At 39.6% G+C, this 27,913-nt stretch overlaps 1 protein-coding gene across 5 annotated transcripts in view; it reads left to right on the top strand.

Moving 5' to 3' along the window:
- The window catches only part of PHACTR1 (phosphatase and actin regulator 1), a 258,904-nt gene that overhangs the window by 170,892 nt on the left and 60,099 nt on the right, over positions 1–27,913 (top strand). For all 5 annotated transcript variants that reach the window (XM_060682103.2, XM_060682105.2, XM_060682106.2 and 2 more), the window contains one exon: positions 852–1,016. In XM_060682103.2, coding sequence (XP_060538086.1) covers positions 852–1,016 — 165 coding nt within the window. The remainder of the gene's footprint in view (positions 1–851; positions 1,017–27,913) is intronic.

Here is a 27,913-nt window from a genome sequence, read left to right on the forward strand (position 1 = left end):
CAAATATCCACAGACCACTTTAAAATCATTGAAGGGATATATTCCAATTGATTTGAATGTCAGTAAATCTTGCTAAAAAGATCCATAATGATGAAACAAACTTAGCTTCAGCCACCTCTATATCCATAATGTTCTTTGATTGCCTGAGATTTCTGAATAAAAAATACAAATATCAATCAATCATATGTGAGTCTTGACATCTTTTTAGGGAAGACAGATTGCCCAGGATGGTGGATTAAAGGAGATATAGTCTATGATGTATGTACAAAAGTCACTGTCGAACATTTAGCAGCAACATTTAATTAAGAATTTGAGCAATAACTTGCAGAAGCTGTGTAGAAAGTCTTCAACATCCCTGGTATTTAGGCCTCCTTCAATGAAATGGAGGAAGGGGGAAATTCAGAAATTGTATGGGCACACAAACTGCATTTTCAACTTCCTCTTAAAGAAGCTGGATTCCCAGACTCGCGCACTAACCAGCATAATTCTTGGACAATGCATGTTACAGGAGTAACAGGCAATGTCTTGAGTTATAGTTCAGCTCTAGGTTGTGTCATACAGATCTCTTCTAGTTCTCCCATGTATTTTAAAAGATAAACAGGAAACAAACTGCCTCAAGAATCTTCTTAAACTTCCTTCATAATCGAGAAGGGAAAGTTCTATCTGACTCTGGGATCTTCTTTTCGGATTATTGGTGACCATTTGTTGCAAAGTGCTACAAATTAATGTGGTAGCATTTATTTGGTAGCACTTTCCAAATGGGGCTTCAACATGGAGAAATATTTCCCATCTGTTTTACTAAGGTGGCTTTCTTCTCTTTTCTTCTTTTCCTTTCTTTTGTGACAACCCAGCTGAGGAAGTGGAGAGACTGGCTGCAATGCGTTCAGACTCATTGGTTCCAGGGACACACACCCCTCCTATAAGGAGGAGAAGTAAGTTTGCCAATCTAGGAAGACTTTTCAAGCCATGGAAATGGAGGAAGAAGAAGAGTGAAAAGTTCAAGCACACATCAGCAGGTAAGTTGAAAGCCTCTTTTCAGCACTGAATTGGATTAATATTTGTTTTTGTTTTTGTCCCCAAAGTGAAATAAATGGCTATTCTACAATTGTCTCAACAGCTATAAACTGTTTGAGTGGTTGGTACAGTAGTTCTATTGTAATTTACAGAATAGCACTATTTTAGGTAGAAACAGAAAAAAACAAGAAGACAAAACCAGAAGTCCCTTAACACTTTTCTCTCTACTGCACGGGTGTCAAATTCACCGCGTCACATTGCCGTCATGTGACGTATCGCAATGTTTTCCCCTTCGCGGAGCTGGGGTGGGCATGGCCTGTGTGTGATGCATCCGGCCCGTGGGCCACCAGTAGACTGAGTCTACTGCTTTGCCTCCAGGTTTAAACACCTTGTTAGTTCATGGTAGGGGTGGGCAATTGTGGCAACTTTACGATGTGTGGACTTCAACTCCCATAATTCCATGCTGGCTCAGGAATTCTGGGAGTTGAAGTCCACAAGTCATAAAGTTGCCATAGTTGTCCACCTTTGGTCTATGAACCAAATGAACAAGGGCATTTCTTTTATGGAGTGGAAATGCATCACAACATGTGCCATTTTGTTACACAGAAAGAGGTGAGCACACTGTGGTGTTAGAATCCATCTTTCTCCATGGCATGTCTTTACTCACCAAGTCTCAATTTGTACAGATGCTTCGTTGGCATACATTTTCATCAATTTCCTCTACATTATCCATCTTTGTTGTTGCTTCCTGTAATATATAAGATATGTCTTGACTAGATTTTAGAAACTGCAGCATATCCAATATGTCTCTTAATAGTTGATACCATTGCTTCCAGAAATCAACCCTTTCTAGGTTTCTCTTTAAATTGCTCAACATACTGTGCTAAAAGTGCTTTTCTATAAACTAGCCAAGGTGGTAAGTGGGTGTTCATTTGCATGAGAGATAGGAAGCTCATTCAGGAAGCCAAAGAGAATATCAAGGTAATTAATGTATGAGATCCAATTAAAATGTCTTAAATTTAGAGTAAGAGCCCTGATGGATCTGACAAAATGTCTATTTATTCAAACATCCTATTTCCCTTCATGGCCAACGAGAAGGCTTTGAGGAACTTTTCTTGCTCTTTCATCCCAGTAAGTGGTCTTCGCCACTCTGTTTCCTAAAACTAGGGTGCAAGCTGTCAAGTATAGGTAGTCCTCAACTTACGATCACAATTGAGCCCCACATTTATGTTGCTAAGTGAGGCATTTGTTAAGTGAGTTTTGCTTCATTTTACGACCGTTCTTGCCCCAGTTGTTAAGTGAACCATTGCAGTTCTTAAGTTAGTAGCATCGTTGTTAAGTGAATCTGGCTTCCCCGTTGACTTTGCTGGTCTGAAGGTCGTAAAAGGGGATCACATGATCCCAAGACACTGCAAAGGTCATCAGTACGAGTCAGTTGCCACCGGGCTGAATTTTGATCACATGACCATGGGGATGCTGCAATGGTCCTAAGTGTGAAAAATGGTCATAATTCACTTTTTTCAGTGATGTTGTAACTTTGAACGGTCAGTAAATGAACTGTTGTAAGTCGAGGACTACCTGTATAGCAGAACTTTTGGGCTGGATGAAGAGGCAGGGGGAAAGAGGAAAGAGTTACTTGAGGTGGTGGGAAACTGTGGCTCTGAAGATAAAATCTTATCATTTCGTAACTGGAACTATTCTATTGGGGCAAGTAGATAAATGTAAATGTTTCTTATGACCCAAGGCCAAAGTTAGGGAGTAGCAGTGATTTTGCTGAATGTGAATGGTGATGAACTTGCATAGGAAACCAAGTGGCACGGTGGTTGGTATGCCGTATTGTAGGCAAACTCTGCCCACAGCCTGGAATTCAATCCTAACAGGGCTCAAGGTTGACTCAGCCTTCCATCCTTCCAAGCGAGATCGGTAAAATGAGGATTGTTGGGGGGAATAATGCTGACATTGCAAATCACCCAGAGAGTGCTGTAAAGCACTATGAGGCGATATATAAATCTAAGTGCTGTTGTTATTGTTATTGTTATTAGTTGCTGTTGAAAAAAAAAGGCGAGGCGGATAGTCCTCGACTCACAACAATTCATTTAGTGACCATTTGAAATTGGTACTGAAAATAGTGACACATGACCCTTTTTCACACTTATGACTGTTGCAGCCTCCCTTTGGTCACGTATCAAAATTCAAATGCTTGGCGAGTGGTTCATATGTATGACCTTTGCTGTGTCCCGGGGTCATGTGATCCCCTTTTACGACCTTCTGACAAGCAAAGTCAATGGGGCAGCCAGATTCACTCAACAAGCGTGTTACTAACTTAACGACTGCAGTGATTCACTTAACAACGGTGGCAAGAAAGGTTGTAAAATGGAGCAAAGTTCACTTGGCCACTGTCTCGCTTAGCAAGAGAAATGTTGGGCTTAATTGTGGCTGTAAATCAAGGACTTCCTGTAATATGGCGTTTGCTTGTTTTATTTTTTTATGTGCTTGTTTGTTTGTATCCTGCCTTCGTTGTTTTTATAAATAATTCAAGGTAGAAAACATATTCAACAACATATTCTACCTCCTCCTATTTTCTCCATAACAACAAACCAGGATTGATCTGAAAGAGAGTAAATAGCCAAAAGTCACTCAGCTGGCTTTCATGGCTTAAGGCAGGACTTGAATGCAAGGCCTCGTGCTTTCTAGCCTGATGCTTTAACCACTAGACCAAACTGCATCTAGCTATCCTTTACATGTTCCATTACCATTTACCTTTGCCATACTGTAGATATGTAGATTAAGTTTTCAGGGCAGAATCTATTATTATTTCTATTAAGTTTATATTTTGCTAGACTATGTATGGAGTAGAGAGTTGGTCTCTGACAGAAAACCACTTGAAGAGACTAGAAGCATTTGAAATGTGGATTTACAGGCAGCTGTTACGTATTAAGTTGGGTTGACAAAATTGGGAAACGAGCAGGTGATAAGCCACCTAGGAAAGCCAAATGAAATCATCAAAACCATACAAAAGCAGAAGTTAGAATATTTTGGATATGTGATGCGACACCCAGAAAAATACAGCATACTTTACTTAATCCTCCAAGGAAAGATTGAAAGCAAATGAGGTCCAGGCAGAAGAACATCATGGCTTCAAAATCTAAGGGACTGGTTTGGATAAAACTCAACAGTACTTTTTCATGCGGCTGTTGATAAAAATAGGATCGCCAATGTCCGATGACGGATATGGCACAAGAAGAAGAAGGCTATGTATTTTAATATCTGATCCAAACATATGAAAAACGCAAACTATACATTTGGGAGAACATTCTACAAGTAGCATACTGTACATTGGTTAGCTCAATATGGTTTTTGCATAGTCAGAAGACTATGGTATGCTGAACTCTGATGCCATGTTGTAAGCACCTTTTTCAAGCATCACTTCATCCTCTTTAAGAATAAAGGCTCAATCATGGATTCCAATTTTCTAGTCTCACCGTGTGGACCTGCCTTGAACATGGCAACAAGCTTTTGCGATGTACAGAAATGCATTGAAATAGTAACTAAGTGCTAAGTAACACAAGATAGTGGAAGCCTCAGCAGCTGCTAAGGATAACACACCACAGCTAGTCCTCGACTTACGACCTAATTGAGCCCAAAATTTCTATTGTTAAGTGAAGCAGTTGTTAAGTGAATTTTGCCCACTTTATGTCCTTTCTTGCCACAGTTGTTCGGTGAATCACTGCAGTTGTTGAGTTAGTAACACGGTTGTTAAGTGAATCTGGCTTCCCCATTGACTTTACTGATCAGAAGGTTGCAAAAGGGGATCCCATGACCCGGGACACTGCAATATGAACCAACTAGCTGGCTACCCGTGCTTCGCTACAAAACTATGTGATCTGGCTTGATAAATTGACACATACAGCTTGAAAATTAATGAATAGTTATGGTTGGCCTCTCCTCTCCCCTTCTCTCCCTCAGGCTTGCTCCACAGAAGCCTCCCCTTTCCTATCCCCTTCTCTCCCTCAGCCTTGCCCCACAGAAGCCTCTCCTATCCTACCTCCTTCTCTCCCTCAGGCTTGCTGCACAGAGGCCTCTCCTATCCTACCCCCTTCTCTCCCTCAGCCTTGCCCCACAGAAGCTTCCCCTATCCTACCCCCTTCTCTCCCTTAGCCTTGCCCCACAGAAGCCTCTCCTATCCTATCCCCTTCTCTCCCTCAGCCTTGCCCCACAGAAGCCTCTTCTATCCTATCCCCTTTTCTCCCTCAGGCTTGCCCCACAGAAGCCTCCCATATCCCATCCTCTGGTTGCTGCTGTGAAAGTAAAACTGAAAGTGAAACTCCTCTCCTCTGCTTGTATTTTGCATTTAGAACAGATTTCTTTTCAGATGGGGAGAGGGAGTAGAACTCCTTAGCATTAGAGTGTGCTAATCATAATATAGGAAATACTAATGGTCTGATGGTCATTTTGAAAAATCCTTTCTTAGTGAGCATCTAGAAGCCAAGAGGAACAAAAGTGGCAAATTTCAAGTTTGTAGGCTTTACGGTTCTGGAGGTTTCGTGATTACGGTGTGAGTGGTTTTCACTTTTATATATAGAGATTGCCAAGTGTCTGAATTTTGATCACATGACTATGGGGATGCTGCAATGGTTATAACTGTGAAGAGCTGTCATAAACCCTTTTTTTAGTGCCATTGAAACTTTGAATGGTCACTAAATGAACTGTTGTAAGTCGAGGACTACCTGTACTTGGAACAAAGTAGTCCTGTATATGTAGCCATGACTATACAGCATGTAGTCGTATTCTAGTGCCTGCTCAAAATCATTTTTAAGCAAACCTCCTTGTTTTTCTTTCAACCTTTTGCTAATGACAAAGCAATACTGTACCCTCAAATCAATTTCCATCTGAGAGGGAGAAAGAGAGCAATCTAGAGCTTATTCAGACACTTAATCACTTCAAGCACGGTATTTGAACAATCCAAACCCTCAAGGGGAAGGGTTTTTTTTTAAAAAAAAAAATCCTTTAATTATGTAAGCACCTCAGTTCTACTTATGTCTTGAACTTTCTGCTATTCTACTTAGGGCCACAAAGCCTGCATCCCTCGGGAATGTAGACAAGAGAGCAGGTGGTGGACACTTTTGTAGAACACCGAAAACACTTGGCCTTGTTCTCGTCTGATGAAAATATACCTGCAATGTTATTTCCTGCAACACACCCTAGGATTTTGATGAGTTGCTTTTTAATTATGAAGGTAGCATAATTTCTCCCCAGAGTCATTGAGAATATTGTTAACCTTTTGGTGATCACCAAAAGAGGAAAACATTGTCAGTGGCTTTTCTCTGTAAAATAGAGGTTTTAGGGATTGTCCAGTACCTTCCACTTCTTCATTCATATTCTCAAAGGGATTTCCCCCCCACCCCATATATATGAAATAATAATTAGTGGAAGACACCTGCATAATCAAGTCTCTCACCTCAACTTCTTACCACTCATAGTACTTAAATTCAGTTTCAGCTGAGAATTCCTATGTATGTCTAGCCATAATAGGTAGTTTTCAGCTTGCAACCACAATTTCTGTTGCTTAGTGTTGGAAGAAATATCCATCTGGTTCAGTTCCAAGCAGGGAGAAAAACACTGGAAACATGGAGGCTGATTGGAAAGGTGGTTTATTGATGGACAGGATCACATGGGTTTGAGGTCCTGGGAAGCTGACCATATGGAGTGGAGAGTGAGGGTTATTTATACCCTCTCTTGGGCTTGCCCTTGAGCTTCCTGTACCTGTGCAAGAAATGTATTCTATTGGCTGTAGTCAGACTCCCATAGGGCCATGTAGGGTCATATTTGTCTGAATCAAGTTTGATTGAAGCCTGGAGATGCAATGTCCCCAGGTGATTTTGCAATGCAGTGAGCCCTGCTGTTAGATAATCCTATTATGTCCTGGAGGATCATGTCTTAATCCCGTCACCCTGGAGCTGAAGGTCTTTTGTTTTGTAGATAGGCTGGCCCAGTCCTTCTCAATGGGCACCAAATATCTTCTGGGGGCAGGGAGCTGAAGCTCTGAGTTTCTGTCTCCCTTAAGATTTCTATTTCTCTTTTAGGGGAAATATAATATTCTACCTTTTTAATATTTCCTAAAATATTTCATTCTTCTAGGAGGGGTAGGTGCTAACTTTCTACATAAGCAAGGCAGTTGTTATGTGACTCATGTCCAATTTTATGATTTTTTTTTTTGCCACAGTCGTTAAGTGAATCACTGTATCATGTAAATCATGTGGTCATTAAGCAAATTTGGCTTCCCCCATTGATTTTGCTTATCAGAAGCAGGCTGGGAAGGTTGCAAATGATGGTCACATGAACCCAGGACACGGAAACTATTTCCACGTACCCGAATTTTGATCACATATTCATAGGGATGAGGCAATAGTTGTAGGTGCAAGTACCATTTGTAAGACACTTTTTTCAGTGCTGTTGTAACTTCGAATGGCCACTAAGCAAAGTTGAGGACTAGTTGCAGTATTTTATTCTTGTATTACAGATTCAAAGCTAAGGTTTATATAGAATGTGATCTAATGAGCTGATTGAGTTGAAGAACCACTCTGGTTGGGTTGATGCATAATGTTAAACATAAACCATAGCTTAAAATCCCAACCTCTGGGTTCATGCTAATTAGCATAATATGTATACTCAACCCTACAATGTTGGGGTTCCTGACATGGGACTGTTGTGACCTAGGCCTAAGTAGTTATTACCAGACACAATCAGTCCTAAACAAACATATTTTATTAGAACAGCTGAGAATTACTTCATTCCCATCTTAGTCCAAATTAAGTCCAAAACAAATTTTCATAAACAGTCCTTCGGACTTATCACCAACCTTTGTCTACTTTGGCACTCTGCCAAAGGCTTTTCTTGGCAAAAGTTCAGAAGCAAGAGACCCCAACAAGAAACAAATTTAGCAACGTTGCTTTCCTACAAAGATCCCAAGAGCAATTGCTGCTCTTTTAAGCCTTCTGGGAGAGGCAAATCATCTCCTGGCCTTACTCCCAAGTCGTCCTTTTTGCTTTAGTTGCCTCTTGCCTTCAGGCAGCTCTTCACATGCATGCACTAGGAACAGGCTCCTCCTGTTCCTCTGCCTCTCTGCTATCTGCCTCTGCAGGCTCCGGAGTCCGCGCAGCGCTCCCAGGTGGCCCTGTCCCCATTTCTGCCTCCAACGGAGAGCCCTCGCCGGGTCTTCACCAGACTCCAGGACTGGCCCATTGTCCTCCCAAGCCTCCTCAGTGTCCGACTCCGCTGCCAGTTCCGCAGGCTGCTGGCGGACCACAACAGGGACAGGAATGTTGTCAGAATGTTAGAATAAAGAAGGGGGATCCTAACTATGAATTCCACTTTCTGATTGATTGATATATTTTTCCAAATGTAAATTTTCAGATCAGAAGGCATAATATACAAATGTTATTTGGTGGATCTCTATTATGACAAAAATAGTTCTCACCTAATGCTAAATTGGCATTAGTTGTTGCAATTGTCTATTTTTATTAAATGAGACTTTGATAATATGGACATCCAACGAAAGGAGATCTTTATTAAGGTTCTCTGCAGCTGAATCTTTTGCAACCTCTTAAAAATCTGCAGCAATGCAAATTTATAACCATTAAGAAGCAAACTATGACTTACTGGATTGAAAAGGCTTTTTAAGAATGTACTCACGCTCATGCTTTTGCTTTAAATGACACATTTGGGGTGGGGTGGGGGGGAGATCCTTCAATGTATCCAGACTTACAGGGAGAAATGTTTAATGAGACCATTTGGATTTTATGCTAATTACACTTCCAGCTGCTATAAAGATTATGTACAACAGCTTCAAACTGCAATTTAGTAGTGCCATTCTAAAATGGTATTTTCCTCTACCAAAGAAGAAGAAAAACAGTGTGAAGTTCATCTGGAAGGAGGGACTTTATATAAACAGGATATAAAGCTCTAGCAAGCGAAATAAAAGTGATTCTCTTATGTTTTCTCTGCCATAACTGGTGGAATGTGTCACATCTCAAAGGATCTGTCATCAAAAGTAGCAATAATGGTGTTCCGGGAACTGCAGATGCAATTTTTAAAAAAATGTTTCTCCTGAATAAGATAAATGTGTGTCAGTTGCAGCTGTCACACTGAAAAAATTTGCTGCCATCTAAACAAACTCAGTGCCAGATATCTACTAATGTAATCGGCCACATAACAATTAAGATTTATTTTATTTATTTTCAGAATTTGGAACTGAAATTTGAAATTCATGTTTAACACTATGATATATAACTCTACTCAGAAATAGCTTTTGCTGCTGATGACTGGCTGGGGAATTCTGGGAGTTGAAGTCCATGCCTCTTAGAGTTGCTAAGTTTGAGAAACATTGTTCTACACATTGGTGCACATGATTAACTGCTTTATTTATGCAGAGTTAAAACTAAAACCCACCATGTACTTGGACAAGTTTCACTTTTTGCAATAAAATCTTAAATGTGACACAATGTTTTTAACTTGTGTCATGAGAATGCTCTGAAAAGAACCTATTTTTCTATAATGTATACCTGGGCCTTCCTGTCTGAAAGACTCTCTTATTTAATCAAGAAAATCCTCCAGATCCATTTTTCTACTGAAGGTGTTCAGTGTTTTAGGAAACATGATGAGTGTTTCCTTGACTATACGCTCAATCAAAAAAGCCTCTTGATAAGTGTCATAGCACTGTGTTTTTTGTTGTCATAGGTCACAGGCTACATGATTCAGATCCATACTTTAAAATATTTTAAATATTACCAATGAATTCTCCCTCTGTCCTCACCATAATGCTGAAACTCAGCCATATAATTTAGAGGAAAGTGGCACTCATAAATCTCCCATGTTCGCATCACAGTCTTTTGAGCAGAATCTTGATGAAATCTGTTGGGGTGCTGATTGAGAAAGAGGTATCCTGAGTCAGAATGGGTTGCCAACCCTTCATTAAATGCATTTGTTCACATGCAGTAGTAGCCGTTACTCAATGGTAGAACATTTGCAAGATTTTTTTGCTCTCTAAAATTCTCCACTAATCTTGGATTGCAAAACTCATGATGCTGTGTTCATCATAGCAGGGGTGGGTTCTATTTACCTTTACTACCAGTTTGTAACGGGGCTGCGTGCAAGCGCAGAAGCTTCTACGCATGCACAGAAGCATTTTAATGACGTCAGGGTCAGTGGGCGGGGCCTCCTGCCAGTTTTACTACCGGTTCTATAGAATCTGTGCGAATTGGGGGCAACCCACCATTGCATCCCACCATTGCATCATAGTCATCTTAGTAGGAAATGGTGGAGCTATATTCCAAGATGCGCGTAGGGCATCTTGGGAGATATCCATAGACACTAAGCAAAATGTGACTTCAGACAAAAAGAGCCTTGGTAGTACAGTGGTCTAAAGCACCCTGTTATTAAGACCAGCTGCCTGCAATTACTGCAGGTTCGAATCTCACCAGGCTCAAGGTTGACTCAGCCTTCCATCCTTTCTAAGGTAGGTAAATTGAGGACCCAGTTGTGGGGGCAATAAGCTGACTTTGTATAAATATACAAAAAGTATGAAGGCTATTGCTTAACGCATTGTAAGCCACCCTGAGTCTCCGGAGAAGGGCGGTATATAAATCAAAATTAAAAAAAAAAAAAGACTGTTCAAAAGAAACTTCTGTAAATAATCCTTTCAGAACTCTGCCATAAAAAGGTTAGACCCTTCCTTCGCAGCACAGTATGGCAGCAGGTGGTAGGAAATGAGAAACAAAAGGAACTTTGAGCTTTGAGACATTCTTCCCATAGGAATATAATCCAACGTGGAGCTCTGTATTTTTCAGAGCTCCACGTTATTAGAGAAGTTAGTAGTAATTTTTGGCCAGCTGTTTTCTCTCAGCCAAACCTACCTCATAAAACCAAGCAAGAAGCAAACAATACCCCAAGCACCCTAACAATAAACAGCCCAACCAAGGAACCTTCAAGACCACTCCCGCCTACTTTGACAGGGCAAACCACCAGAATATAAAATGAGAGCAATTCCCTCTCCCACAAAAGCTGATGCTGTTATTTAGTTTGGTAATGAAACATCTGCAAGAAAACCACCACGCTCGGAGAGCACCAAGGACCCTCACAAACTTGTATTATGGAGATAAAATGAGGGAAAGTATCCCACCTTGCTTTTTCAAGAGAAGAAGCAGTATATAATTGCTATTGTAAATTGCTAAAACTAAATACCTGTTATGGAGCTCTTTTTAAAGTTATCTATTAATTTTGTGTGTCCTTTGAGTGCTTATCTGATGATTTAAGGATGCAGCCTGTATGGGGTGATATGGTTATGCAGGCAAGTATACTTTTCAAATTAGTTTGCATCAACCTTCGACAGTTTGGTTGGCTCCAAATATCTTAGATATCATGAACCCGATAACATGGCTTCGTGGAGTCATGATTTACCATATATTGATCATAATGTCCTCTTCTTTTCAATTATACACAATTTCCTCTTGTATAAAAGGGTAGGTTAGAATCCATTTAGCTTAATTTTTCCATATTTACTTGTCTTTCATTAATCTTGCCAATATTAACATTAAGGTCCCTACCAGCTGATTAAAAGGTTGCCCTATTACAAGAAATTGTAGGCAGAATTTAGAAAAACTCATGATTGCTTATGAATCATTGTATGAACATTTGCAGGTACTTGGGAAAAAATGAGGATGAAATCCACTGAAAAAAGACACGGCAATACTTAATGAAAATTAATGCTACTTAATGAATTACTAATAATTAATACTAAGTAATTAATAATTAATAAATTACTAATTACTTAATGAAAATATTCCATAATGTGACTAGGCTCTGCTTATACTAATTTCCATGGTTTTCTTTAACAATTTCTTAAGCAGTGTTTTTTTTCTCCCAAAAACATTTTTTTACCACGCATTGCAGCATGAGAATTATTCTCTAGTTGAAAGAATTGTTATTTGTAGAGTCTGGGAGAAATTAATCCTGTGCCTGTTGGTTTCCTACAAAATACATTGAGTCAAGAATCTCACCACAGATTTTATTTGTCTGAATAAAATCAAATATTGTTGCAAATAAGGCCTTAGATTATGCATATATTCTATGTGGTTTCCATCTGATATAACTGCCAGAACCAGATAAATGCTTGTTGCTCAATATATGTGAATGTATGAGATGTTGCTTACATAAATATTCTTAATGTATACATTATTTACAGCATGGGATTCATAGCAATATAATCTCTTACTAAAGATCCACTGCCTAAGTTGAATGTCATTAGAACCAGAATCAGAATAGAAGGAAGGGACCTTGGAGGTCTTCTAGTCCAGCTCCCTGCTCAAGCAGGAGATCCTATACCTGGAATGGTGAACCTATGGCACATGTGCCAGAGGTGACATGCAGTGCCCTCTCTGTGGGCACGCGAGTCGTCACCCCAGCTCAGCTCCGCCATGCATACTCATGCACATCCCGCCGGCCAACTGGTCTTCGGGTCTCTGCTGTGCATGTGTGGGGGTGGGGCGTATGCAGGGGCACATGTGCAGGGGGCATATGGGGGGCCATGCATGCATGCATGGGGGCGTGGGATGCATGCCCGAGGCCACGCACATATTGCATTTTGGGGTTTCAGGCGCACAGCGCGCACTTTCGGCACTCAGTCCAGAAAAGGTTAGCCATCACTGTCCTATACCATTTCAGACAAGTGAATGTCCAGCCTCTTCTTAAAAATCTCCAGTGATCAAGTACCCACAACTTCTGAAAGCAAGCTATTCCACTGGTTAATTGTCGTCACTGTTAGGAAGTTTCTTCTTAATTCCAGGTTGCTTCTCTCCTTGATTAGTTTCCATCCATTGTTTCTTTTCCTAGCCTCTGGTGCTTTGGAAAACAACCCCCTCCTCTTTGTGGCAGCCTCTCAAATATTGGAATACTGCTACCACCTAGTCCTTCTTTTCTTTAGACTGGCCAAACCCAAATCCTGCAACTGTTCTTCATATGTTTTAGTCTCCAGGCCTTTAATTCTCTTAGTTGCTCTTCTTTGCACTTTTTTCAAAGCCTCACTATCTTTTTTGTAATGTGGTGACCAAAATCGGATGCATCGTTCCAGGTAAGGCCTTACTAAGGCTTTATAAAGCAGTACTAATACGTCATGTGATTTTGATTCTATGCCTCTGTTTATACAACCAAGGATTGTATTTGCTTTTTTGATTGCTGCCGCACACTGCTGACTCGTGTTTAAGTCATCGTCCGCTAGGACTCTAAAGTCCCTCTCACAGTTACTGTTTTTGTGTCAGGTTTCGCCTAATCTGTACTTGTACCTTTGGTTTTTCCTGTCCAGGTGTAAAACCTTGTTTTTCTCTACATTAAATTCCATTTTGTTGGATAGGGCCAGTGGTGGGTTTCAAAATTTTTTACTACCGGTTCTGTGGGTGTGGCTTGGTGGGCGTGGCATTGCTTGGTGGGCGTGGCAGGGGAAGGATACTGTAAAATCTCCATTCCCACCCCACTCCAGGGGAAGTATACTGCAAAATCCCATTTCCTCCCGATCAGCTGGGATTTGGGAGGCAGAGAATAGATGAGTGTGGGAACAGTCAGAATCTTTACTACCGGTTCTCCGAACTAGTCAAAATTTCCACTACCGGTTCTCCAGAACTGGTCAGAACCTGGATAGGGCCCATTGCTGAAGTCTGTCAAGATCTTTTTGGATCCTGAGATTGTCTTCTGACAATATCAGGATCTGAGGTGTTGGCTACTCCTGCCAGCTTAGTGTCATCTGCAAATTTGATGACACTAATTTGATTACAGTATGCATTGCTGAAGGCTCTGCTATGTTCATTTCTGTCATAGAAAATCTAGCACCAGTTTAAAAGCCAAGGAGATGTTTACTTTTTGGCTTAGAAATATGCTTCCTAGACATAATGCCCAATCTTAATATTGTCTCATGAAACTTAACAGTGGCACAACTTGAGAAATGGGAATCTACTATTCATGTGCAGTCATTTATATGTATTAGAATATATATAAAAGAAACTGAGTGTGTGCACAGATGTATTTTTAAAAAACACCAATAGATTTAGAGGTTTAGGAATCCTTAAAAAGATATACAAGAACCAATTTGGTGTGGTGGTAAAGACTTCAGGCTTTGACATGAGTCAATGGTGGGATTTATTTTTTTTTACTACTGGTTCTGTGGGCATGGCTTGGTGGGCATGGCGTGGCATGGCTTGGTGGGCGTGGCAGGGGAAGGATACTGTAAAATCTCCATTCCCACCTCACTCCAGGGGAAGGATACTGTAAAATCTCCATTCCCACCCCACTCTAGGGGAAGATTACTATAAAATCCCCATTTCCTCCCAATCAGCTGGGACTTGGGAGGCAAAGAATAGATGTGGGCGGGGCCAGTCTGAGGTAGTATTTACCAGTTCTCTGAACTACTCAACATTTCTGCTACCGGTTTTCCAGAACTGGTCAGAACCTACTGAATATCATCTCTGCAATTGGTTCTAGCCCCACCTTAATAGTAAGCCAGTTAGGTGACCAAGGTCATTTTCACTCACCCGTACGAAGAAGGCAATGGCACACCACTTCTGAAAAACCTTGCCAAGAAAACTCCAGGAACTTGTCCAAACAATCTCTGAGAATCAGACATAATTGGATGGAAGGAAGAAAAAGCTAGTAAGAGGAAGAAGCTGGTTTTTCCAGAAAAAAATCAGAATCACTTGATATGAGATTACTTTAGATCTGGTATTCCCATTCAGACTGGTAGCTGTGGGATTTGGAAGCCCTTACATTAGTAGGGCAACAGAGACGAGAAAGCTTCTCTTAAATTCTGAGTCTCGCGGTCTCAAAATTACTGCCACAGAAATGAAAAATAGAGAACCACTCCATGTATTAATGTGTTTTCCTTCTAATTCTCATCTGGGAATGGTGGAAGAATTCCAATTCCATTATAGTTTAAACCTATAAACGTTCAATAACTTTTTCATTATAACTCTACAACAGGTTGAACTCTGCCCTAAATATTAACATTACAATAATAGGAAGTGATTGCTAATAAACAGTGGGAGGAATATCAAATTACATTGTGAAGTAAGGTCAACATAACAATATCTATGCACTGAAAACATGAAAATCAGTGATTGGGTCATACTCGGTGCTAATTGAACTTCTAATCATTTTTTTTTTTGCTTAGATTTTAACAAAGGAACATCAGTTGTTACTTTAGCTGGTGAAAAGAAGAAACATTGTAGCACATCATTGTGGTGCAGCGCAGTTGATAATGTACAGATTGCATTATTTTGTACCATAGTTGCTGCCCCTTTGCTAAATTCTTCAGTGAAATGATTAGGAAACCCAATTGGTCAGCAGTATTTAAGACCCCATATATAGTCTTTGTTGCTAATAATAGGCAAGCACTAAGCAAACTGGAAATATTCATAATTATATATATATGTATGTGAAAAAGGCTAAACATAAGAATTTCAACCATTTTGTTAGCATTTAACAGAGCTTTAAATTAATTTACCGGTAGATGGAAGTCAGTCATATAGCCTTATGAGATCAGCAGGAAGATTTTTCTCTCAAAATACTTGGACGGGGAGATTGGATTAAAGGCTTCCTTGCGCTGTGCCTAAGTATTTGTTAAAAACCTCAGTTACAAAGCAATTGTTGGGCAAGAGCAAAATGGATAGAGGTTTTTATTTTACAAAGTAAATTTTAAAAAAATAATTTTTATTAAACAGCTTGTCTTTAAAAACAACACAAAAAACAATCATACATATATAAAAACAAAACACGTCAAGACATAACGTATTGAACATTACATACCGTCAATGCAGGGGTGAAATGCTCCCGGTTCGGACCGGATCACATGATCCGGTAGTGATGGCAGCGGGTGGTTCGGAGAACCGGTAGCAAAAATCTCTGCCCCCCCCTCCCCCGCCATCCATGCCCAGCTGAGCTGCGCGATCATCAGAGGCTTTTTTTTTTTTCTTTTAAAAGCATTTTTTCTACAACCTCTTCTGCCAAACAGGTTGTTAAAAAAATGCCTTTAAAAGGTAAAAAAAAAAAGCCTCTGACAATCACAGCTGAATTGCCACAGCTGATCACCCCCCCTCGTGCGCTGTTCTACTTACTGCATGCCTCCTTTTGGCGTGCACTGCGCACCTCCCATTTGGTGCATGGTGCACACTGTGCATGTGCAGCCAGCGAACCGGTAGTAAACCGGTTCAGATTTCACCACTGCATCAATGGTAATTTTACAGCATTCCGTATCGACATACGTATTTTGCTTTTGTAGTTCTCTATTCATTTCTATTTACTTCTCAATAGTAGAATAATCACATTACTCCAACGTATATAAAGAGTAAATTTTAATTCACATATGGATGTTTGATTTAAAGAAAAATTATTGGATATAATTTCTTCAGCAAAATATTGTCATTAATTGCTTGATCAAAATGCTTACCCTTCACTTAAATACTCTTAACAGAGAAATAAGGCCGTTCCATGAACAACTGTGACAATTTACAACAGTTCCTAAATGAAATCAATGATATCCACCTCTGTAGGTCACGTAGGAAGCATCTTAAGCAACCTTTTCATGTAAGGTTCAAATGTATTGGCTTTAAAAGGACCAACTTCAAAACAAGCATTGTTTACCTGGTTGAAAAGAGCTTCTGACATCTGAGGAAAGTTTTCTTTTAGAGGTAGAATGTGTGCCTTTTATGGAAGACTAATATATAACTCACACCAAACAGGCACAGAATCTAGAGAAATCATCTCTGCTTCAAAGGCTGCTGAAATCCTATAAAAATGACAGCTATCCCACGCTAATCAGATATCAGAAACAAATGAGTTCACCGGAGTCTACTAATATAGGACAAGGACCAGTGATGGGATTCAGCCAGTTCGCACCACTTCGGGAGAACCGATTGTTAACTTTCTGAGCAGTTTGGCAAACTGGTTGTTGGAAGAAATCATTAGGGCAGAGAACTGGTTGTTAAATTACTTGAATCCCACCACTGACAAGGACCACCTTTAATCCCGAATCTATCCTGACTTGCCTTTTTTCTTTCTGTAAAATCTCATTACAAGGCGACTTGTAGCTCATCCATCTCTGTTTATCAGGGCAATCACTACTTATGGAGATCCAGCCCCTGATATATCTCTGTTTTTACAATATGTTTTTTTCCATTGAGGATAAAATGTTATTTGTTGCAAGCATTGTCATTATTCAGCCCTCATCTCCTTCCTGCTGGTGTTAAAATTTCTGTGGCACTGTTGTAGGATGACCTTATTGGAACTTTCTTAAAAGGAGATGCTTAAGGGGAAAAATGGGTTTGCTTGAATCCAATTGCACTGTGTGCATAGCAGAACTTTAATTAGATAATTCATGCTCTCCCATCCCTGCATGCCTTCTGTCTCTCGGGTCCTAAATTTAAAATAACTGGGACTAGAAGTAGCATTTGCCATTATGGAATAATCCTTCCCTGTGCCTAAATCACAGCATCCAAATAATGAGTGCAGGACTCTTCCTCTAGGTTAACATCAGACCCTAAACTATAAATGAAACAATTGAAGCCCCACCTGCTTTTAATATGTATTGCATGATGTAAAAAGAAGCAGAGCCTTGGTGGCGCAGTGGTTAGAATGCAGTACTGCAGGCTACTTCTGCTGACTGCCAGCTGCCAGCAGTTTGACAGTTCAATTTTCATTGACTTAAGGTTGATTCAGCCTTTGATATTTCCAAGGTCAGGAAAATGAGGACCCAGATTATTGGGGACAATATGCTGACTCTGTAAACCACTTAGAGAGGGCTGTACAGCATTGCGAAGTGGTATATATTGTAAGTCTAAGTGCAATTGCTTTGGTCACAAAGTTATAACTGGCATCTTGACTTTTGGGACCCCTCCTCCCAGGGCTCCTGATTTTTGTTACAGAAGATGCCCCAGACGTTGTCACATGATGTATCATGACTTTTTTCCCCTTTGCTAAACTGGGGGTGGGCGTGGCCAGCACATGACGCATCCAGCCCGTTGGCTGTGAGTTTGACATCCCTGTGTTAGAGCATCTCTTGAAGGCAGACATGCAGTTGGGACTGGATTTACACGCCTGAAACTTGTGCTGCATTGAGCTGACAGTGGCTGCATCACGGGCTGAAAGGAATAGACAAGAATTAGAAGCTGCAAACTATCATTACTTCTCTCAATAAATCCATGAGCATAGGCAGAAGATATCCAAGATTGGGCCAAAATGCTTAGCCTTCACCTAAATACCCTTAACAGAGATATAAGGCCATTCCATGAACAATTTGCAACAACTGATAGCAGTTCCATGCAGGGAAAGTAACCTCTCCCTTCTCCCAGCCCAATCCTGAGGCTTCTAAGTGATCGGGAGAAGAAGAGCTTTCTTCCTATACCTTTTTGTTAGATCATCTGCTACATCATAACAAAATCCTGGAGCCTTTGATATTTTTGAAAATACAACTGGACAACAATTTCAGGACTGGGAAAAAAAGGATATATCCAGGAAAAACTGGTTGTACCACACAATAGTATGTTGTTCTTATCCTGGACTTCATGGTTTGGTTACTGTCACTTTTCCTGACCCTTGTCTCTTTTTTGCAGCTCTCCCCGTAGAGAGCTCAGGCAACCTATTGACAAACAATCGATTAAATCGCTGAGCACTCAGCTGTACCACCAACTGAGTCAATGGGATGAGTTTAGGGCAAGGACAAAACAGGGAGAAGATGACATTTGCCATTAGCAAAATGCTAATAGCATTTTGTCCTGTGTGCTGTACCATCCAAACTTTGAACTGGAAATGTTGAATAGGGCAGGGGCCTCCAATCTTGGCAACTTTAAGACTTAGATTCCTGAAAATGGTATAAATCAGGGATATAAATCATGGCTGGCTCTGGAATTCTGGGAATTGAAGTCCACAAGTCTTAATGTTGTAAAGGTTGGACACCCCTAATATAAATGTTACCGTGACTTCAAAATGTAATCAACATTAATTTAACTTTTGTCACCAATTTTGAATACCACTTTTAGCATCGAAGATTGTTATGAAACAGTATTGCTTAATTTCATATAGCAGCTCATAATACAGGATAAATATTCAAGAAATAAGTCCCTTCAGTAGATGACTAGGATTGTATTGCAATATTTACTTGTAGTTTTCTATATTCATGCCTAAAATGCACATTTCCTAATTGATGATAATATTCTACACATCTGATCAAATGAAATTGTCAGTTAAAACTTATGTCATAATCATTCGGTTAATATTTAAGGCAAACTCTCCATTGTGCTTTCCTAACATTTGGATTTCAATTCCTAAGTTTGAAAGGTGATTAAAAATGAGACAAATTGTTTCTTTTAGTCTAAGACACAAACACAAATATTTCAATGGAAATATTTCCTCTCTGCTGGTGCAATATACTTGGATATTTTAGCAATGGAGTATTTTTATTAATTTTTATCCCATTTTTATCTTGACCAACTCAAGGCAGCATACTACCTAATGATCCTGACCCCTATTTTCCCAACAACAACAATCCTGTGAGGTGGACTGAGTTGAGAGAAAGTAACTGACTAGCCAGCTTTCGTACCTGAGGGAGACCTAACACTCAGTGTCTCTTGGTTTCTGGCCTACCACTTCAGCCATCAAATCAAACTGGCTCTCAGTTGCAAGTAGCTCATCTTTTAAAAAGTGCTTTCACTGGCTAATAAGTCATCCTCATTGTCAGTCCTTGACAATCTATTTATTGCCACAGCAGTCACTTAATTTAAAGTATTTGTGTCACAGGAATACATGGGCTGCAGTTTTTGAAATGGAAAGCCATTGTAATGAAACAAAAATGGTGTGCATGTATATGATTGTGCATGTTTCTTGTCTCTTGCCTTTTCCTCTGCTGTCCAAAATTAATTTTAATTAGGATTATATAACCTTGTGAGAAGACTGCCGACAATTAGAATTTGCAGTCATATCCAGAGCTCCTGGCTTTAATTATAGCCTTCATGGCTAAAAGTAAGACAGGGTATATTAAGGCTTTTATACATTTAAGATGAAGGAAGTTATGTAATTGTCTTTCATATTGGCAGCCAGAAATTGAGGGGGAGGACTAATTCTCCTCAACTGTTTAAAGCATGTAGAAAACTAAATCAGTAAAGGAAGAGCACAAATTCATTATTTGGAATATTTCAGCATTATCCAGCATCTCCTTTGCCAGAAACAACCGTACACAGATGTCTTCCCAAGCTGTTTCTGTACTTTTCTTTGCCTTCCAACCTTTTCCAACCCAGTTTCTCTCAATAACAGCAATAGAAAAGTCGCAAGGCCTTCAGAACTAAAATGAGCATTGCCCTTGACTTTCAGGCCTCACTGCACTGTCGGAGAAGGATTAGGGCTAACTAGGATGTTTTCTGAAAGAGCAAGAATCCCTCTCACTCCTGAACTTCTTCCAATAAAAAGCATTGTTGATGGAGGAAGATGTGGATTTCCAGAGCAGCATGATTAAAGGGACAGCACCCTATGTAGATCGGAATGTATGTAAGATCCAAATATCTTCCCACCAGCATTATTTCTTTATGACTAGGCTCAGGGCCAGCAGTTGGTGCTGCCAGCACACAAATCAGACCACAAATCAGCAGGCACATCACTTCTGCTCACAGCTCACCCCTTGGTCTCTTAAACCATGCTTCTTCTGACACATAAATATTGCCTTAGAGTCTTTAAATGGTAGTTGGAATTCAGCAATCTCAATACACATGAGAAACATTAGCAAATAAAGTTGAATTCCTCCAGAGCTGCCAGGGCATGGTTTCATAAATGGGCAAAATGTTATACACTGTCCAGAAATACTCTAATGTGAGATTTGTGGCTATACAAATATGATTAATAAATAAAAAATGCTATCTACCAGTATATGGTCCGCTGAGAAAACTCATGACCAATCCTCACACTTATGTCAGGCAGTTGACAACCGGCGTGTATTTACCACAGTTGTAGCTTCCCAGGGTCACATGATCTACATTTGCAACCTTCCCAGCTGGCTTTCGACAAGCAACCTCAGTGAGGGAAGCTGGATTCATTTAATGATATTAAGTGGTAATTCCCACTTAACAATCTTGGTAAAAAAAAAAAAAGGCCATAAAATCAGGTGTGACTAATTTAACAAATCGCTTTGCTTAGCAATGGAAATTCTGGTGCCAATTGTGGTCATATGTCAAGAACTACCTGTAGTTACAAAGAGCTGTTCTTCAGGGGTGGAGTTTTGTTAACATTCTTAACAGTGGATTCATGTAAGTTACTGGAGTTGGAGCAGTGTGTATTGCTTCAGTTCTTCTACCAGAACACTGTAGGAAATGAGTAGGCTGAGCCTGAGGGAGGGGTCAAATGTGTCATCAGTTTGGAGTCACTATGCTCCCACAAAAGGCCAGCCCTCTGTGATTTCCGTTGACTATTATCTAGCACAGTGGTGGGCTGCAACCAGTTTAACAACTGTGAGCGTGTGCTTTGCCTAACGTGCTAAAATACACAATTTGAAGCTCAGCTGTTTATCTTCTAAGTCAGCCCCGGTAAGTAGAACAGCGGAGGCACGGAAATCAGCTGAGCCAGAAAGAAGGAAATGTAGGACAGGATAATTGTCGGAACTACCGGTTCACCCAAATTGGCAGTAGCCCACCACTGATCTTGCGCCAGAAGTTGTGGATGTTCCAACACTGAACGTTTTTAAGAAGAGATTGGACACCCATTTGTCTAAAATGGTATAGGATTTCCTGCTTGAGAAGGGGGGTGGACTAATAGACCTCTAAGGTCCCTCCCAACCCTGTTATTCTGTTATTCGATTTGCCTTGATCGTTAGTAGTTCAGATTCTTGGGTTTAAGTAGCATAAAATAAACTCATAGTACTTTTGAACTCATCCTGGCTCCTAGTTTCTTGCGCCTGACAAAGATATCATGGCGGGTTCTAAATTTTTTTACTACCGGTTCTGTGGGCGTGGCTTATTTTGTGGGTGTGGCTTGGAGGTCATGTGACTAGGTGGGCATGGCTAGCTGGTCAGTCATTTCTGGAAGGTCCTCACACTTACGACCAGTCCTCGCACTTACGACCCAACTCATTTGTTTGCTTTTAACACTGATCAGCTGTAGGACGGCCCTTTGAAGCCCCGCGGCAAGAGTTTAAACAATTTTTTTCCCTCTAGTCATCAGCTGGGACTCAGGAGGCAGCAATAGATTGGGAGTGGGACCAAATAAAAGATAAGAATAACGTGGGTGGGGGGGGGCGGGGGGGGAGAACCGGTTCGGTGACGTCATATCCTCACTGCTACTGGCTCGGCCGAACCGGACCGAACTGGGAGGAACCCACCACTGCATGGAACCCTTCTGCGTTTTTATTTGGAGAGTGGGGGAAAGTGCCATAGAAGCTTGCTGTAAAAGAGCAGCTGTATGAGGGATGGAAGACAGATTTGCTGGCCTTTTATTCAGAGGGAATTTATTCTGGAACAAAACCCTGCAGTCCTCTAAGTGTGTATGCGTGGAGACACTAGTAGAAGAAAAAGCTGGTTTCTTTTCTAATAAGACACTATGTATTTTTCACCTGATTCCACCAATTCTAAAAGCTTTGATTTGTTGTTGTTGTTGTTGTTAGAGCAATGAACTAGTGGTGAAGCAGCAGAAGAAAATGTTCCTAATTGTATATTTCAGAGGATGCCAAAACAGGGAAGAAAAGCTGTGATTTGTGATATCTTTGTCCTTTCACTGCAGCTGCACAAAGCCAAGGTGCTGCTAACACAGGTGTTGGTTTGCCTTTCCAGCATGTGTAATTATATGCCTTTTTTTTTTTTTTTAAAGCGGCCTCCCTTTGCTGTCTTGGAGGTGTTATTTTTTTACATCCCTTTACAAAGGCTGCGGCACCAACATGTGAAAGCTACATGACTGATATTCTCCAGCAAAGTTGTAACTCCATTTTACACTGCCGGGTGATTAATTTGTTTAGAGAAACTTCACAGGGTTTTTATTATTCAAGAAAAAATTTGTTGCAAAATGCACGTGGATATTGGCTTTCCTTCAAATCCTGGCTATTTCTGCAGAGAAATACCAAAAGCAATTTTTGGCATGAGAGCTGACAGGAGGTTTGAGGTATGTGTGTATGTACACACACATATGTATACACACACACATCTGCGTATGTGAAAGCATATCATAAAGAACATTAAGGGTCCTATAACGAAAGGTAAATTTTATGTTAAGTGTAATGTCTATTATTTTTTTTAATGGAGTTTGTATTTGTTTGTTGAGCATTGTATGATAGAAATGAAATGTGTGCTTTAAATCCTGAATATGAAGCAGTTTTTAAACTCTATAATAATAGAAACTCTGGCTTTCAGTGTTCCTATTCACTCTATTTTATTGAGGTGTCTATCGAGTTTCATAACTAGGCTCCAGTTAACAAATATATAAACAGACTTCTCCATCTGTCTATAATGTAACTATAGCTACTATATATAGTCTTCTTCGTAATTTTCTTCTGCCTGAAGACAGGAAGCCAGAGCCATCTCCTGGTTGAACATCACATTCTTTTTAATTAGAACTTCTTAGTTTAATTAAGTGTTCTGAATCTGACCACATACAACACTTTATTCACCGAAACAAAAAAGAAGCTGTTCTTCTCCCAAACTAAGACATAATGCTAAGAGACAAGTTACAGGTTAGTCCTCAATTTACAACAGTTCATTTAGTGACTGTTCAAAGAACAACAGTTCATTTCAGGCAAGAAAGCAGGAAACCATGAGTCAGTGGTGGAATTCAATTTTTTTTACTACCGGTTCTGTGGGTGTGGCTTGGTGGGCGTGGCAGGGGAAGGATATGCAAAATCTCCATTCCCACCTCACTCTGGGGCCAGCCAGAGGTAGTATTTTCTGGTTCTCTGAACTACTCAAAATTTCCGCTACCGGTTCTCCAGAACCTGTCAGAACATGCTGAATAGCACCCCTGCTTATGACTGTTTTTCATATTTACAATCAATGCAGCATCCTGATGGTCACATGATCAAAATTCAGATGCTTGGCAACTGATTCATATTTATGACCGTTGCAGTGTCCAGGGGTCATGTGATCACCTTTTGCGACCTTCTGACAAGCAAAGCCAGTGGGGAAACCAGTTTCAACATTAACAACCGTATTACTAAATTACCAACTGCAGTGATTTACTTAACAATTGTGGCAAGAAAAGTCGTAAAAAGGGGCAAAACTCACTTAATAAATGTTTCACTTAGCAACAGAAATTTTGTGCTCAATTGTGGTCATAAGTTGAGGACTACCTGTATATTGCACACACGGCCCTCATGAAAAACAGGCAGAGCTTCAGTAGCATCATTGTGGCTGCCATCACTTTTGTGAACATACTGAGTGGATATATCAGTATCTTTAGATTTTTCGATTCAGCCTGAGATCTTGGACTGAGTTTCTAACAAGAGCATGAACATGAGTGGGTAGTGTCTTCCTTTTGATTTCACAAATGCAAAGACATGGACTCAGCTTTAAAAAAAAATAGACAACATTTTGTCAAAATCTGTAATAAAGAGTTGGCAATGGAATGCATCTGATGTCACCATTATACTATTTTATGAAAAAAAACTGCAGTCCTTCCTGCACTTCCAATATCATCTGATTAATTTCTTGATTATGTTAGTTTTAGTTATTCAGTCACTCTATTGATTCCTCTGCATTTTTTGAACAACATAACCCAGAATAACAGATGGCTCTGAGATCTTTCAAGTTAGCTATCTAAAAATACCATTTTGCTTTTTTTTTTCTTTCTGAAGAGAAAAAGCTATACATAAAATGCTACAGTTACTGCTTCTACTGTTTTAAAATGTTTTTAAAATGTTTTAATTTTAATATATATTTTGAATTGTGAGCAGCTCAGAATCATTTGCTAAGATGGGCAGCTATAGCAATTGAATTAATTAATTAATTAATTAATTAATTAATTAATTAATGGCCATGGTCAGCAGCACTTAAACATAACCCATGGAGGCAGACTTAAATAAGAAGAGGCACAATGGCATACACCCTCAATGGAAGAAAGACAGTCAGAAGTATAGTTATGACATGCCATATAAAACCAGTTTTCAGAGCATATTCATGCTGCACCATGGGGGGATGAATCTTTAATACTCTTTATTTTCTTTATTCAAGCAAAAGTTGTATCAGGGTCTTAAAACGTATAATTAAGGAGGCCCTGCTCACTGTCACCCATGCCCTTGTAACCTCTGATTTAGATTACTGCAAAGGGGTTGTCCTTGAAAGGCATTTGGAAATTTCAACTGATGCGGACTACCTGTTGTGCAAGTAGTCTTGGTCCTAGACACACACCATATATAATACATCAGCTTCATTAATTACCAATGAATTTCCGAATGCAATTCAAGGTGCTAGTTGTTAGTTTAAAGCATTACATAGCTTGGGACCAGGTTCCATGAGTTTTTACCTGTCCAATTCTATCAACCAAGAGCCTTGGTACTACAGTGGTTTAAAGCACCCTGTTATTAACACAGCTGCCTGCAATTTACTGCTGGTTCGAATCTCTCCAAGGCTCAAGGTTGACTCAGCCTTCCATCCTTTCTAAGGTAGGTTAAATGAGGACCCAGTTTGTGGGGGCAATAAGCTGACTTTGTATAAATATACAAAAGTATGAAGGCTATTGCTTAACGCACTGTAAGCCGCCCTGAGTCTCCGGAGAAGGGCGGCATATAAATCAAAATTAAATTAATTTTAAAAAAAAGCAGATTGGGCGTGCTACAGATCCCATCAGACAAATAGTGTCGGCTTGCGGGACTAGCAGATGGGTCTTCTCTGCTGTAACTCCTGCATTGTGGAATATTCTCCCTTTGGAGAATAGACTGGCCCCAACCCTGTTGGCCCTCTGTAAGACTTTTAAAAACATGGTGGCATACCTGAGCCTAATGCTCCAAATATGATAAGAACTCCATTTTTTTTTCATTTTTTTTGCTTTACTGTTACTAGGTAACTATTTGGTTGCTGTATATATTTATTTTTGGATGATTTTATTATTTTAAATATTTGTTATTGTTTTCATGGTCTTAGAACTGTTAGTTGCCCAAAGCTTGGACTTACTTGGTTGACATGAGCAGATATAGAAATTAAATAAATAAATAAATATTGCCTTGAAGCAACCCAATGTGTGATCCAGATTATGCTATGACTTTATAGCATTTGATCCAGTGACAGATAGGGTATGTCGCTGTTTGACAGCTAACACTTTAAAAAAAAAATCAAATTGTGATATATAAGAATTTGCTGCAAGCCTCTTAAGAACTGGGGGAAGGGGGCTGAAAAATGAAGATGTGCTGGAGAGCAGAGAAGATGGAAAAGGAATTATTCCATTGGTTTTCCTAGCTTATTTAATAGCATGCATTGTTACTTCCTTCTTTGAATTTTGGAATAATATTATTATGTTAATCGGCGAAATTAATTCCAAACAATTTGTCCTAATTTGCTGTTATTTCAAGTTTCAGAATATTGTTCTCAATGGATTTTATGCAAATCTTTCTCATTGCATGACTTTGTAAATAGATACCTTTGGATTATTTTTGTCCTCATAATTTGGCAAGTAGTAATTATGTGAGATGCCACAAGTCCTATCGTCAAATTTCCATTTAGCCTACTGACGAGAGCAACACTGGTTGGTTTATAGTCTCTAGCTAAAAAGAAAAGTGTGACTTTGCCATGTTGTAAATGGCAGATACTTTTACAGTTAAAACTCAGTCTTGCCATAGCAACAACTAATTATAAAAAAGCTTTAGCTTTTTAAATACAACTCAAGTATCTTAACTTGGCCTGGTGTTCTTTGAAGGGTATTGTGTTGGCAAAAGGTACTGTGAACAAGGACGTTGAGAAATGTAACTTTTACTTGAACAAGCATATGGCCCAGTTCTTCATTCATTCAGGCATACTTTTAAGAAATTGCTTTTTGAAACATGAAATTATGCCCACAATCAACCCATTAGAACTCTTTTGATCAACTTAAAAATTGTCTGATTAAATTAAGAAGTACATTTAAATCAGCTACTTCCACAATATAGGAAGAAAGTAGGGATAGAAATTATGGAAATAAAATATTTAAAAATTAAGTGTAATGCAAAAAAAACCCCAAAATATTATTGATAGATATTCTGTGACGTCTTGCTTATTAAAAAGTAGGTATCAATCTGTATAAAATATCTATAGCCTAATGTATATGTGGAGAGGGAGAGATATGTAACAATCTGCACTTTCAATCTATATAATGATATGCTAATTATTTAAGTTGTGTGAAATATCTACATTATGTTTTTTTTCTAAAAGATCACGGTGGCATGTATTACTATTATTTCTAACCTCCAATTCTGCTTAAAATATAATGTTACTACCTCGAAATATTGAAAGTCATAACTGAAGCTGACTTTTCCCCATTCCTAACAGCTTAATGTTTTGGGCTAGCCCCAAAACTCTCTATTTTAAGTTGAACTAAGAATCTGTTATTATAGAGATGAGGACTCCAACTGTTAGCTTGCTTATTATGAAGCCAGTTGATCTTTGGTGTGAAGATGACAATACCAAAATATCAGCTCTCTGTTTCTTGTGATTTTTTTTAATGATTTGGAATGGATAGAAGAGCTTCTTCCAACAGTCCACTAGAGTACAAATGAAAGTGATGGCTTAAATCCATAAAACTTTACACGGTTTGGATACCAGTTGTCCATGAGATAGCCTCATCCAAATTCTGTTTGCCAATCTGCTCATCCTTCTTGTGAGATGATGTCTCGGGTACCCTCAGTTTGAGAGATGCAGAGGCTGTTCTCTATGCTCTG

Source organism: Pantherophis guttatus, chromosome 3 (genome assembly GCF_059756535.1).
Source record: "Pantherophis guttatus breed Tessera chromosome 3, ASM5975653v1, whole genome shotgun sequence".
Taxonomy (NCBI): Eukaryota; Metazoa; Chordata; class Lepidosauria; order Squamata; family Colubridae; genus Pantherophis; species Pantherophis guttatus.